A 15,499-nucleotide genomic window follows, 5' to 3' on the forward strand; every position below is an offset into this window, starting at 1 on the left:
TCTCAAGTCACAGATAGAGGAATGATACTTTTTGTGGCATATCCTCTATAAATCTATAAGCTAAGTAACGCACTGATGTTCTGGGTCCTTAAACATGCTCTTTGTAGACAGTGATCTGACAAGTAGAGGAGGGTTATGAATGCAGGGTCCCTTCTATTGACTCCCATTAGGTCTTTGAAGTCTTTGAATATGATTTGTATTATTTATCATTATTGCAGACATTTTTGTATATTGTGACCACAGCTCAGCACCTGCTTGTGCTTTTATTGCATACACGTGATTTTGCATTCCTTGTCACTGTCACACCCGTCACTAATATGCTTGTCAGTGTTTACTGTATGAACTTTGTCCTCATAGTGATTCAGCGCGTTCCCTTAACCAGCTGGCATTTGCCTGTTCTGTGAAGTGAATGCTGTATCTTCTATTAATATAAACAATAGCCTAGAATTGGGTTTTCCGGTTTCAAATTGAATTTTTATACTGGAAAAGGTCATCAGTAGGCGAACTGTCTGACACCCGGACCCCACACAGATCAGCTGATGCAGCATAGGAGTGTATACAACATTGTTCCTATACAAGTAATAGGAGTGGCATGCAGTTCCACCAATCACCACTATTCAGAGGGTGGAGCTGTTGCACTACTTCTATTTCCAGAATAGGAGCAGCACTGCACACGCTCCCTGACCACTATCAGCTTCTGCCACACTGGGGCCGTTGCAACGGCTGATCTGTATGGGGTCCAGGTATTGAACCCCAACATATCTTGTGAAAGGTCATCAATATGTAATATTGATTTGAGATGGTAAACCCCTTTAACTAGTGCTGCTGAATAGCAGATGGTTATACCCAGCAAAGGGTTAGTAAATCAATCTTAGGCTGCGTTCACACGTAGTAAAGTGGAGCGCAATCTGGCACGTAGCCTTAAAGGGATTGTCCAACGAATGAATACGATAGGGTAGGGAATAACTTTATAATGTGATACATAATAGCGATGAAAACAATCCTCCCATTGGCGCCTCCACAGGAATAAAACCCCATAAATTCCCCAGACATCCAGTATATTACATCAGTTTATTGTACAACAAATTCATCCTATCAATAAATATTGAGTCATAGTTCATAAAAATAAATGAGAAAATATTATCTAAAAAATTGTAAAGATTTTATCGTCTCGTACCGGAGTCCTTAGGTTCATGTTATCTAATAAGGTGAATGGTTATCCCATGTAATGGAGGGTGGAGATCAGCGGCTGCCGGACATATATGATCCCTGTTATCTTTGGCTGGAGAAAGTCGATCTCTGGCCTTTCTTTCCTTTGACTAAAGACACATAGACCTATTGTCAGGCTCCATAGACGTCCAAACAAAGTCAATAGTATAATTGTGATTGAAGTTACAGCAATGGTGGCTCAGGAATGGCGGGGGCTAGAGAAAAGATTCCAACTGTGCCGGAATCAGAGACCCCTTTTGAAGGATGCAAAGAGTAGGAGATGATGGTGGTAAAAGGTCTACAAAGGGAGCCGGATTAGTAGAAAATAGATACAATGTATTGTGGTCCGACATGTTTGGATTGTAGAATAAACAGCTACTCCCCATCAGATTATCTGCAGGAGCCGATCACATCCATGTATAATTATTAAAAATTATATATATTATCTGTACTTTTTTTGCATTTTAGAGTCATTATTTCTTCAGATCAGATATTTTTCTTCTTCTCGCAGTCGATCTTCTTTAGATTGAGGTGTATGCCGTTCAAGGAGCGTAAGACTAACTGAGCTAATAATAATGGCTCCTTCCCAGGGACCGTGTGCAATTCAAACCTCTGTAAAGTCAGGGCAATGGCAACCTTCATCTCATTCATTGCAAAGTTTTGCCCAATGCAGTTCCTGCAAGTGAGAAATTATAGCGGTAATATTACATGAGAGGAGGAAATGTGTAAGAAGCACAAACTGAAATGGAGCTGTCAGTAACATCATTGTAAGTACTTTCATCATATGTTGTGATGTCACATCACTGTGTGTATTATCCCTGTACTGTGACATCACTGTGTGTATTATCCCTGTACTGTGACATCACTGTGTGTATTATCCCTGTACTGTGACATCACTGTGTGTATTATCCCTGTACTGTGACATCACTGTGTGTATTATCCTGTACTGTGACATCACTGTGTGTATTATCCCTGTACTGTGATATCACTGTGTGTATTATCCTGTACTGTGACATCACTGTGTGTATTATCCCTGTACTGTGACATCACTGTGTGTCAGTGGCGTAACTAGGAATGGCGGGGCCCCGTGGCGAACTTTTGACATGGGGCCCCCCCTCCCCAAACCGATGCCGAAGACCTCGACTGACCCCCTCCTCCGCACTCTATTATGTCCCTTAGTAAGCCCTGCACACAGTATTATGTCCATTAGTGGCCTCTGCACACAGTATTATCCCCTATAGTGTCCAATGCACACAGTATTAACCCCTATAGTGTCCCCTGCACACACAGTATTAACCCCTATAGTGTCCCCTGCACACACAGTATTAACCCCTATAGTGTCCCCTGCACACACAGTATTAACCCCTATAGTGTCCCCTGCACACACAGTATTAACCCCTATAGTGTCCAATGCACACACAGTATTAACCCCTATAGTGTCCAATGCACACAGTATTATTAACCCCTATAGTGTCCCCTGCACACACAGTATTAACCCCTATAGTGTCCCCTACACACAGTATTAACCCCTATAGTGTCCAATGCACACACAGTATTAACCCCTATAGTGTCCCCTGCACACAGTATTAACCCCTATAGTGTCCCCTGCACACAGTATTAACCCCTATAGTGTCCCCATATGTCCCACTGTGGACACCTATAAACATTAATTATACTCTGGGGTCTGAAAAGACCCCAGAGTATAATAATCGGAGACCCGGGGGATTAAAACCATTAAAAGAACAGAGATAGTTGCTTACCTGTTCCTGTCGGCTGCCGCTCTGGTCCAGCTTTAATGACGTCAGACGTCACATGACCCGGGAAGCTGGCCTGGGTCATGTGACGTCAGACACGAATGACGGAGGCCTGGCAGGATCGTGGAGAGGTAAGTAACACTGTTTTTTATGTTACCTTACCCCTCCCGGTCCGCCGATCATTATACTCGGGGGTCTGCAAAGACCCCCGAGTATAATGATAGCCTCTGTAGGCCCCGCGGTGTCAGTTGCCGATCCCGGCCCAGCCAGGATCGGCAAGTGAATAGGGCCCGTAACGGACTTAAAAAAAAAAAAAAAAAACGCAGCGGTAGCGGCTGTCACCGGGCCCCCTAATGTCCCGGGTCCTGTGGCAGCTGCTACTGCTGCTACCACGTAGTTACGCCCCTGCTGTGTGTATTATCCTGTACTGTGACATCACTGTGTGTATTATCTCTGTACTGTGACATCACTGTGTGTATTATCCTGTACTGTGACATCACTGTGTATTATCCCTGTACTGTGACATCACTGTGTGTATTATCTCTGTACTGTGACATCACTGTGTGTATTATCCTGTACTGTGACATCACTGTGTGTATTATCCTGTACTGTGACATCACTGTGTATTATCCCTGTACTGTGACATCACTGTGTGTATTATTCCTGTACTGTGACATCACTGTGTGTATTATCTCTGTACTGTGACATCACTGTGTATTATCCCTGTACTGTGACATCACTGTGTGTATTATTCCTGTACTGTGACATCACTGTGTGTATTATCTCTGCACTGTGACATCACTGTGTGTATTATCCTGTACTGTGACATCACTGTGTGTATTATCCCTGTACTGTGACATCACTGTGTGTATTATCTCTGTACTGTGACATCACTGTGTGTATTATCTCTGTACTGTGACATCACTGTGTGTATTATCCTGTACTGTGACATCACTGTGTGTATTATCCCTGTACTGTGACATCACTGTGTGTATTATTCCTGTACTGTGACATCACTGTGTGTATTATCCCTGTACTGTGACATCACTGTGTGTATTATCCCTGTACTGTGACATCACTGTGTGTATTATTCCTGTACTGTGACATCACTGTGTGTATTATCCCTGTACTGTGACATCACTGTGTGTATTATCCTGTACTGTGACATCACTGTGTGTATTATCCCTGTACTGTGACATCACTGTGTGTATTATCTCTGTACTGTGACATCACTGTGTGTATTATCTCTGTACTGTGACATCACTGTGTGTATTATCCTGTACTGTGACATCACTGTGTGTATTATCCCTGTACTGTGACATCACTGTGTGTATTATTCCTGTACTGTGACATCACTGTGTGTATTATCCCTGTACTGTGACATCACTGTGTGTATTATTCCTGTACTGTGACATCACTGTGTGTATTATCCCTGTACTGTGACATCACTGTGTGTATTATTCCTGTACTGTGACATCACTGTGTGTATTATCCCTGTACTGTGACATCACTGTGTGTATTATCCTGTACTGTGACATCACTGTGTGTATTATCCCTGTACTGTGACATCACTGTGTGTATTATCCTGTACTGTGACATCACTGTGTGTATTATCTCTGTACTGTGACATCACTGTGTGTATTATCTCTGTACTGTGACATCACTGTGTGTATTATCTCTGTACTGTGACATCACTGTGTATTATTCCTGTACTGTGACATCACTGTGTGTATTATCCTGTACTGTGACATCACTGTGTGTATTATCCTGTACTGTGACATCACTGTGTGTATTATCCTGTACTGTGACATCACTGTGTGTATTATTCCTGTACTGTGACATCACTGTGTGTATTATCCCTGTACTGTGACATCACTGTGTGTATTATTCCTGTACTGTGACATCACTGTGTGTATTATCCCTGTACTGTGACATCACTGTGTGTATTATCCTGTACTGTGACATCACTGTGTGTATTATTCCTGTACTGTGACATCACTGTGTGTATTATTCCTGTACTGTGACATCACTGTGTGTATTATCCCTGTACTGTGACATCACTGTGTGTATTATTCCTGTACTGTGACATCACTGTGTGTATTATCCCTGTACTGTGACATCACTGTGTGTATTATCCTGTACTGTGACATCACTGTGTGTATTATCTCTGTACTGTGACATCACTGTGTGTATTATCTCTGTACTGTGACATCACTGTGTGTATTATCTCTGTACTGTGACATCACTGTGTATTATTCCTGTACTGTGACATCACTGTGTGTATTATCCTGTACTGTGACATCACTGTGTGTATTATCCTGTACTGTGACATCACTGTGTGTATTATCCTGTACTGTGACATCACTGTGTGTATTATTCCTGTACTGTGACATCACTGTGTGTATTATCCCTGTACTGTGACATCACTGTGTGTATTATTCCTGTACTGTGACATCACTGTGTGTATTATCCCTGTACTGTGACATCACTGTGTGTATTATCCTGTACTGTGACATCACTGTGTGTATTATTCCTGTACTGTGACATCACTGTGTGTATTATTCCTGTACTGTGACATCACTGTGTGTATTATCCCTGTACTGTGACATCACTGTGTGTATTATTCCTGTACTGTGACATCACTGTGTGTATTATCCCTGTACTGTGACATCACTGTGTGTATTATCCCTGTACTGTGACATCACTGTGTGTATTATCCCTGTACTGTGACATCACTGTGTGTATTATCCCTGTACTGTGACATCACTGTGTGTATTATCCCTGTACTGTGACATCATTGTGTGTATTATCCCTGTACTGTGACATCACTGTGTGTATTATCTCTGTACTGTGACATCACTGTGTGTATTATCCCTGTACTGTGACATCACTGTGTGTATTATCCCTGTACTGTGACATCACTGTGTGTATTATCCTGTACTGTGACATCACTGTATGTATTATCTCTGTACTGTGACATCACTGTGTGTATTATCCCTGTACTGTGACATCACTGTGTGTATTATCCCTGTACTGTGACATCACTGTGTGTATTATCCCTGTACTGTGACATCACTGTGTGTATTATCTCTGTACTGTGACATCACTGTGTGTATTATCTCTGTACTGTGACATCACTGTGTGTATTATCTCTGTATTGTGACATCACTGTGTGTATTATCTCTGTACTGTGACATCACAACTATATATCAATGTGCTCAGCCTATTGTACAGGTGGTAGCGGTGGGGGTTGGGGGGCCGCCATTGCTATGCCAAGGCATCTATGATCAAAACCATTGGAGAGTATTCACAGTATTTTGACTCTATAAAAGGGATTGGTCATATTAGTGTATAACATAAGTACTATATCTGTATCCTCTCCTATGTGTTACAGCCATCATTAATACTATAGTAGATGTCTCTCAGGATGGCAGAGAGCTTTACCTTCCTCCGGCAGAGAAGGGCAGGAATGCATGGGAATGCCTATTGGACGTATTTTCTGGTGAAAACCTAAGGGGGTCAAAAACCTAAACAGAAATAAGAAATCATCAAATTAGAAATGATAGAAGAATTATAATACAATACCGCACACCGGCTAGGCCGGCTCTTGTTTATCTGCATTGTAGCATTGCAGGACTTTTATTGATGGCCTAATATTAGTTCATCCGTATGAGGTTGGTGGGTGTCCGAGTCCCGGCACCACCGCGATCAAGTGATTGAAAGGAGCACAGCAGTGCCAGACATAGAACAGCTCCATCCATCTGTATAGTGGCCTAGAATGGTATGGCAGCTCTCTCATGTGCACAGTACCTTTATTGGATACTACACAGTAGACAGAGCCATGCTATTTCCTAGTCCATTAAATCAGCTGATCAGTGGGGGTGCCAGGAGTTGGAGACCCACCAATCTGATATTATTTCAAGAATAAGTTATCAACAGAAATGTCCTGGAAAATCGCTTTAGTCTAAGGCCTCACATTGCCTAAAAGTGGCTTGTTGCAGATTTTGCAGCAGATAGCACACTGACCATTCATACGGCCATCTGCAAGGGGGCTCGGCCTTAAAGGGACATTACTATCTGATGAAATTTGACTTGTTGCATGGTCATTTTTGCCACACCTTGGTCACTGGGGCTTTCATGTGGCACACTTGGAGTGTAGAGGTGAATGTCACTATGTTATGGCGATGAGATCACTGGCTGGTTGCAGTAGTAACGCGTGTATGTGGACAACCCACCACTGCAGCCATCTAAACAAACTTCTCCTTTATCCGAAGTTTTAGGGATTTTTAACTTCGTCAAGAAAAATGTTTTAACTCTTCACTTACCTCTGGATTCTCCCAGACGCTGGGGCAGCGGTTTATAGCATATATACTGACGAAAACATCTACACCTGCATAGAAAGTAGAAGACTCATCACATATAGGCAACTCCTGACCATGGAAATGATCTAACTCTTGCATTTGGGCGATGTCGGGTGTTACAATGAGAAACATAACTGACCTTTGGGCAGGCTCCGGCCATCGCAGAATGTGATTGGTTCTTTAAGTTCCCGGGCCACTCCCGGTACAGGTGGGTAGAGGCGCATGCTCTCCTTTATACACATGGTGGTGTACGGCAGCTTACTCAGGTCCTCCCTGGAGAATAAAGCCGAAAATATTAATGCCCCACAGAATACAGTCAACCCTTGTTGAAGCAACCATCCAAAATGGTATTGGAAAGTGATCTAGTATATGATGAACTGGAAATCCATTGCAGAAAAGCAACACCATTGGGGGAATAGATGAAGGAATACCAATCTTAATAAATTAGTCTCTATGTTCTCACCACTCCACCATGTTCCTCCCATCCAGGACCTCTCTGATCTCCTCCCGGCATTTCTCCTGGTGCTCGGGGTATTTGGCCAAGCAGTATAACATCCAGGAGATGCCGCTGGCCGTTGTATCATGTCCCTCAAACATGAAGGTGTCCACCTCAGCTCTTAGATCTTCATCGGACAATCCCTGACCATTTTCATCCTATAAAGTAATAATTCAAGCAATAAGGACATCATGGCTGGTTATCAGGAGGACACTACATGTATGAAAAGATAACCCGACCACAATAAGGACATCATGGCTGGTTATCAGGAGAGGACACTACATGTATGAGAAGATAACCCGACCACAATAAGGACATCATGGCTGGTTATCAGGAGAGGACACTACATGTATGAGAAGATAACCCGGACACAATAAGGACATCATGGCTGGTTATCAGGGGTCACTACATGTATGAGAAGATAACCTGACCACAATAAGGACATCATGGCTGGTTATCAGGAGGACACTACATGTATGAGAAGATAACCCGACCACAATAAGGACATCATGGCTGGTTATCAGGAGGACACTACATGTATGAGAAGAGAACCTGACCACAATAAGGACATCATGGCTGGTTATCAGGAGGACACTACATGTATGAGAAGATAACCCGGACACAATAAGGACATCATGGCTGGTTATCAGGAGGACACTACATGTATGAGAAGATAACCTGACCACAATAAGGACATCATGGCTGATTATCAGGAGGACACTACATGTATGAGAAGAGAACCTGACCACAATAAGGACATCATGGCTTGTTATCAGGAGGACACTACATGTATGAGAAGATAACCCGACCACAATAAGTCCATCATGGCTGGTTATCAGGAGGACACTACATGTATGAGAAGATAACCCGACCACAATAAGGACATCATGGCTGGTTATCAGGAGGACACTACATGTATGAGAAGATAACCCCACCACAATAAGGACATCATGGCTGGTTATCAGGAGGACACTACATGTATGAGAAGAGAACCTGACCACAATAAGGACATCATGGCTGGTTATCAGGAGGACACTACATGTATGAGAAGATAACCCGGACACAATAAGGACATCATGGCTGGTTATCAGGAGGATACTACATGTATGAGAAGATAACCTGACCACAATAAGGACATCATGGCTTGTTATCAGGAGGACACTACATGTATGAGAAGATAACCCGACCACAATAAGTCCATCATGGCTGGTTATCAGGAGGACACTACATGTATGAGAAGATAACCCGACCACAATAAGTCCATCATGGCTGGTTATCAGGAGGACACTACATGTATGAGAAGATAACCCGACCACAATAAGGACATCATGGCTGGGTTTCTGACAAGTTCCAGACCATAGAAAGTTCCTGCATTCAGGGTCGCATCCATTGGTAAATTTTTATTGCAAAGTTTTGGATTTTTTAAGGGGTTAAATCCTTTGGATTATAAGGGGTTATCCCTGGAATCATACCGACCCATAGAGTACAAGTGACATGACATTTTGACTGTACAATGAATTCCATAAAAACTAAGCCTGTTATAAAGTTGAACAAACGCAGTTCTTCCTCACTTCCACCCCATTCTGATTTTTTCCCCAGTACATCATACGGAATAATAAATGATACCATTGTGAAGCAAAATTTTTCCCGCAAACAATAAGCCCTTATATGGCTCTGTGAATGGGAAACATCAAAAAGTAATGGGGTTTGGATGGCGGGGAGCAAACCTACTATATCACAGTATTACAAGTTACGAAGCTATTAATGCCGCCATACAGTACCTTAGCACAGAGGAGAATATCAAGGAAGTCCAAGTGTCGTTTCTTCTGGATCTTCTCCAGCTCTGCATCTTCCTTCAGCAATTGTTTCCTCTCTTTTATAACTTTATCTGAGTGAATAATGTGAAGGAATTACCTGGGAGACTCGAGTCTTTATGGTCATCAGTGGTGGCTTCTACAAGTCTTGCATTACACACTATAGTCATTATTATCTACCCTATTGGAGGGCAACCGACTCACCCGTATGTTCATGCGCCGTCCTCAACGCTCTCCGAAAACGGAATCCATGAGGGCTCAGGTAAAAAATAAGATCATTGTGATAGGGGAGACAGCAAAACCTGAAGTCCACCAGAAAGGAGAGGTCATAGACAGCCTTGATGTAGGCGCTCTCACTGCGAGGATAGGACACAAATCAGTATGGGGGCATAGTGATGTCTCTAAAGGTTGTCCAGTCGGGGGTACTACTGGCAGATAAAGTCTAGTTTTTGCAGAAGACTCCACTATAACCTTATACCTGTCCATCTGGCAGTTACTCTGGTAGCTGAAGGCACATTTCATGATGGAGTCCAAGGTCATGAGGCTGACATGGTGGAAGAGCTCCACTGGGTTCTGATCCGGGGTAAGACGTTCCCATTTGTCCTAGAATAAAGACAAGATAAGGACTTCCATACTGGAATGCTACGTTCTCTGATATTTGAGGAGCTTCATAGAGTTACCAGCATGACGGTGACACAGTCGGACATCAGTCTGACATACGGCTTCAGAACATCGTAATGGAACCCCGGGGTGAGCAGCCGGCGGTGCTGAAACCACTTCTGTCCTGACAACACCAGCAAACCCTTCCCTGAATGTACAACAGGCAGGGTGAACCATATTTTGATATATCAACTGTTCCCTACATTAATACAATACATAATATCTACTGGAGCCCATAGACAGAAGGGCAGATCACGTGCAAAGCATAAAAAGTTGCAATTTGTTTGTGCAAATTGAGTTTGTGTGCAAAAAAGTTGCCAATTTTGAGGTTTTTTATGACACCCTCACCTCTCATTGACATTCCCGTGTGAATCTGATGACACCATCACTATAATCTGCAGATATATTTAGTATAATAAGATGTAGCACATTACATACCGATCCATGGAGTTATAAAGTAGTAGCCAAAGTTATCCTTAGGATCTGTAAAAGGAGAAGATGTAACGTTACAACCTTGAGTATTGTAAGGACGGGGAGATCATTGGGCGACGGTGATTCGGGAATGGATGAAGTGACATTATGGGGTATAAATAAGATCTGCAGTATTATTACTATCTAGACTATGAGCAATACTCGCTATTGTACTGGGATGTAAGCCATACAGTCTCATCCTTTACTGGCTCCTAAAGGAAATTGGAACAACTTACCATAAACCAGGGGTAGGGAGGCTTTGGCCCTCCAACTGTTGCAAAACTACAACTCCCAGCATGCATACTTGCTCTGCTGTTCTTGGAACTCCCATGGAAGTGAATGGAGCATGCTGGGAGTTGTAGTTTCACAGCAGCTGGAGAGCCGAAGGTTCCCTATCCCGGCCATAAACCAACAAAAATCTAATAAAAAGCAACCACGTGTTCATTTACCATTAGGTTAAAGAGTGCCAGCTCTTACCTTGTCTGGACAGGACGGCCTTTGCATATTCGGGGTGGCATATAGTCAGAGATGCAAAGAAATTTCCCAGCCACAATGGATAGGCGTACGGGTATTGCTCGGCATAGCCGGCTATTATGTCCAAGTCCTTTCCGTCTCCGTGGAACTAAGGATATAATGAAGTGACATATAATGGGTATACAATATAGATGATGTATTATTATTTAATAGGAGAAACATGGCTGCCTTATATTAGAACAGCGCCACCCCTCTCTAGGGGCTGTATGTGGTACTGCAGTTCAGTTTAAATAAATCGGGGAGTGTACTAGATAGGGCTCCAGGTTTAGGATATGTTCACACCGTGGATTAGTCTTTATAAAAATCTGGGACCAGTGGATATGTTATAAATGTATAAGGTCGGAGTACTCCTTTAATGTGGCTTACAAGGAACGGTTCAAGGCTTTATTAAGAAACAAGACAACTCGTCATAATATATGGGATGACCTAGGTAGGTGAAAGTGGAAAAACATTATATCAGGTGTTGTATATCCTGCAACACAGACATGTTATCAACATCATGAGAGCCATAAGTGGAGCTCAAACTCCAGATCCAGGGATTACATAGATAATATATCCAGATAGGATCTGTGTGGGAGGATTATAAGAGTATACGGCCATATCATTACTTTATACAAACTGTAATGGGTATGGAGCTGTAATCTACGAGGCCATGTTATACCGCCATATGCCTGTTCTTCAAAAATCCGCATAGACATTTGTCACATTGACTGTTTGCAGTTCAGTCCCATTCACATGAAAGGGACAGAGCTGCCATAGCAAGCATAGCTGCTATACAATGTTATCAATGTCAGATCAGTGGTCCGACAACTGATAAGGAAGCAGACAGCAATGGTCTCTGTTACTGGAAGCTCATCTGCAGTACCTGGTCTGGCCACCGCACAGAGAACAGCGCTGTCTGCTTCCTGCTCCATTCTCTGTGTTGAGAACAGCTGATTGTTGGGATTCTGGGAGTCAATCTCCACCGATCTGACTTTCCTTAGGAGAGGTCATCAATATTTTTAGCCCCCAAAAAACCTCTTAAGCTCCCAACAATCAGTTGTAATCTGTAGGGAAACAAAGCAACGTGTGTCCAAATTTCCTGCAGCTCCTCCAGAGGGGAAATCAAGTATTACACGGTACTCATTAAAATCATTAGCTTGTCTGGGCAATGTGTGGAGATGTGGGGTGTATCAAAATGGTTTTGGGATTCTGTTTCTTTTGGAATGGATCTACTGGTTTGGCAATTACCCCGCATCATGTGATTAGGCTTATTGAAGACGTCATGGGGGGGGCTGTCCTAAGAGGCAGCATACAGAGGCACTGTTCTCCGAATTACACCCTGGGTAACAGATTTGCATATTTCCCCAAACTTTACAAGGTAAGAGACCCCTCCGGTGCTCCGTCTGTTGTCAGGATAACGTGTCCCCAATGAACGCTACATACTTATATAGTCAATGCCACCCTGATAGGGTCCGATGCTTTGGAAGATACCTGGACTTAGGCCAGGCTGAGAGTCCATACTGATGGAGGGGGCAAGTAAAGTGACAAATGTGGCAATATAGTAGGGGAATGATACTTCACTTAAATTTTCTGCAAGGTAGAAACAAACATAAACCTAGAAGTAATGTAACAAGACGTAGAACGCCACATATATATATAGATGGTATCTCTTACCTCATGGGCATTGCCAAACAACCAGTGACGCTTGGGACCATCAAACGGACTATAAGCCTTCACCAGTTTCCTCCACTTCACGAAGAGCTTCGAGGCTTTTACCAGCACATAGAAGAGGCAAAGCCAGAAAACCCAGGAGCACAGATCAGAGACCCTGAGAGGGAGCAGGCCAAAGAATACAGGTGCAGACATGGCCGGGACGCAGCCTCAGCTCTGCTACATTGGGCTGGATTGTTATGCTGTAAGAGATAGGAGGAAGAACCTGCTCTGGAGAGGAAGGTGCATAGAACAGAGGAGGAGGAGGGACGAGAGAGGAGGGCGTCAATGAGGGAAACCTGCCAGGTCATTGACACACAACACACGTTAGGATTTTTGTTTGCTTTCTTTAAAAATTTTATTGAGGATGGTTTTGCGAAATGATATGGAGGAGAAAAGGTAACACTGTAAGAAACAAAAGCTACAAAGTATAAAGAGATGGGAGAGATTATTCCATAGATAGATAGAGGGGCAAATGAATTAAGACAAGTGTATTGTATGCCAATAACCCGAATGGTGCAGGGAAATGCAGATTTATGAAGATGCAGGGTCACAGTTACAACATGAATCTAGGAAAATGTATCCCTAAATCTGTAGGATTCAGTGAGAGCCGCCAATAACTTCATACAACTCATGTATCAAACAACCTATACACTCATGTATAATACATCTTATACACTCATGTATCACACAACTTATACATTCACATAACATACATCTTACACTGTACCATACAACTCATACACACTATCACAAAACTTGTATCACACAGCTTATACACTCATGTATCCCCCAACCTATGCACGCATGTATAATACATCTTATACACTCATCCTACTTCCTATCCTATCCAACTAATATAATATATATAATATAATATGTGGATGTTTGTTCCTCAATCACGCAAAAACGGCTAAACGGATTTGCATGAAATTTGCCACATACATAGATAGGAACCCCGATTAAAACATAGGTTACTTTTTATCCCGGTAAATGACGTCACTACACGACTGCAATGAAGGAATTTAGGTTCACACAACACTAAAGGACCTGTGATGACAGGTTTGGGGTATAACAGTCTGTGGGGTCTCATCTTCCTCTTGTTTGGTGACAGCTGGACACGTATTGGGCAGCGATCTCCACAGTGGCCTCTTCTTCTCCCAGTAGGATGTAGAGTTTCCTCTTCTCGTCTGCAGATATGAAGTCTGGGATGTGGGCAGAGAGTCTTTGGTAGTAGACGGCCCTCACAGCTGAGTATTTGGTGCACTGTAGTATGTATATGATATCAATAAAAATATAGGAAAAACACATTCCTGGACATATATATATATATATATATATATATATACTAGCTGGTACCCGCGACTTCGTCTGTGGTGATTGTAGCAGTGGGTATATACAGGCATGGGTAAGGTTTTCGTACTGTGTATAAGGTATGGGATATGAAATGTAACTTTGTATCTTGTTTTTGCTGTAATTCAGACAATACATGAGACTTTTGTGTTGAAGTTAATTTGTATTTGAGCTGTGACTTTGGGACAGAAGTATTTGAAGTTCCCGCCGATGGCATTTTTTGATTTTCGTTTTTGACTCCCCTCCTTCTAAACCCCATAACTTTTTTATTTCTCCGCTCCCAGAGCCATATGAGGTCTTAATTTTTCCTGGGACAAATTTTCCTTCATGATGCCACCATTACTTATTCTATATAATGTACTGGGAAGCAGGGAAAAAATTCAGAATGGGGTGGATTTGAAGAAAAAATGCATTTCTGTGACTTTCTTACGGGCTTTGGTTTTACGGCGTTCACTGTGCAAGCAAAATGACATGTCCCCTGTATTCTGTGTATTCCGGCGATACCAAATTTATATGGTTTTATTTACATTTTGACCCCTTAAAAAAAATCCAAAACTGTGTTTAAATTTTTTTTTTTTTGAAAAGTCGCCATATTCCGACAGCCGTAAGTTTTTTATACATGCATGTACGGGGATGTATATGGCGTATTTTTTTGCGGGACCGGGTGTACTTTGTAGTTCTACCATTTTTGGGAAATGCTTTTGCTTTGATCACTTTTTATTCAAATTTTTATCAGAATCAAAACAGTGAAAAAACAGCGGTTTGGCACTTTTGACCATTTTTCCCGCTACAGCGTTTACTGAACAGGAAAAATATTTGTATAGCTTTGTAGAGCGGGCGATTTCGGACATGGGGATACCTAACATGTATGTGTTTCACAGTTTTTCACTACTTTTATATGTGTTCTAGAGAAAAGGGGGTGATTTGAATTTTTATTCCTTTTTATTTATTTTTTTATATTTTTTTTACTTTTTTTAAAAAAAATTTTTTTGCATTTTTTAGACTGCCTAGGGGTATTGACATGGGTGGGGGGTGTCGCGGATTGTCAGAGTGGTGGGGGTCGGCAAACATGGCTGCTCCGGAGCGTTAAAGAGAGCCTCCTGGAGTATCGTTAAGGTGAGGGGCAAAGTGGTAAAGTATATGTATATGTGATTG

General features: G+C 42.4%; 1 protein-coding gene across 1 annotated transcript; it reads right to left on the minus strand.

The window, feature by feature from the left end:
* Positions 1-1,084: 1,084 nt before the first annotated feature.
* Positions 1,085-15,499, minus strand: LOC142218340 (cytochrome P450 4A4-like). The gene is made up of 12 exons (XM_075286994.1): positions 12,956-15,499; positions 11,243-11,387; positions 10,733-10,777; positions 10,315-10,442; positions 10,113-10,237; positions 9,839-9,990; positions 9,602-9,708; positions 7,788-7,978; positions 7,464-7,597; positions 7,289-7,353; positions 6,408-6,490; positions 1,085-1,885 (listed from the first exon to the last, which is right to left on the minus strand). Exons 1-12 carry the CDS (start codon positions 13,145-13,147, stop codon positions 1,696-1,698), a joined length of 1,557 nt encoding a protein of 518 aa, XP_075143095.1. The 5' UTR covers positions 13,148-15,499; the 3' UTR covers positions 1,085-1,695.

Source organism: Leptodactylus fuscus, chromosome 9 (genome assembly GCF_031893055.1).
Source record: "Leptodactylus fuscus isolate aLepFus1 chromosome 9, aLepFus1.hap2, whole genome shotgun sequence".
In the NCBI taxonomy this organism is placed as follows: Eukaryota; Metazoa; Chordata; class Amphibia; order Anura; family Leptodactylidae; genus Leptodactylus; species Leptodactylus fuscus.

What these genes read in the sequence shown, in the direction of transcription:
- LOC142218340 (XM_075286994.1), bottom strand. Translation starts at nt 13,147, where the DNA reads ATGTCTGCACCTGTATTCTTTGGCCTGCTCCCTCTCAGGGTCTCTGAT. An exon ending in CTTTATAACTCCATGGATCG is followed by an intron (nt 10,443 to 10,732) that starts GTATGTAATGTG and finishes TTGTACATTCAG; the next exon opens with GGAAGGGTTTGCTGGTGTTG. An exon ending in GCGTCTGGGAGAATCCAGAG is followed by an intron (nt 6,491 to 7,288) that starts GTAAGTGAAGAG and finishes ATTTCTGTTTAG; the next exon opens with GTTTTTGACCCCCTTAGGTT.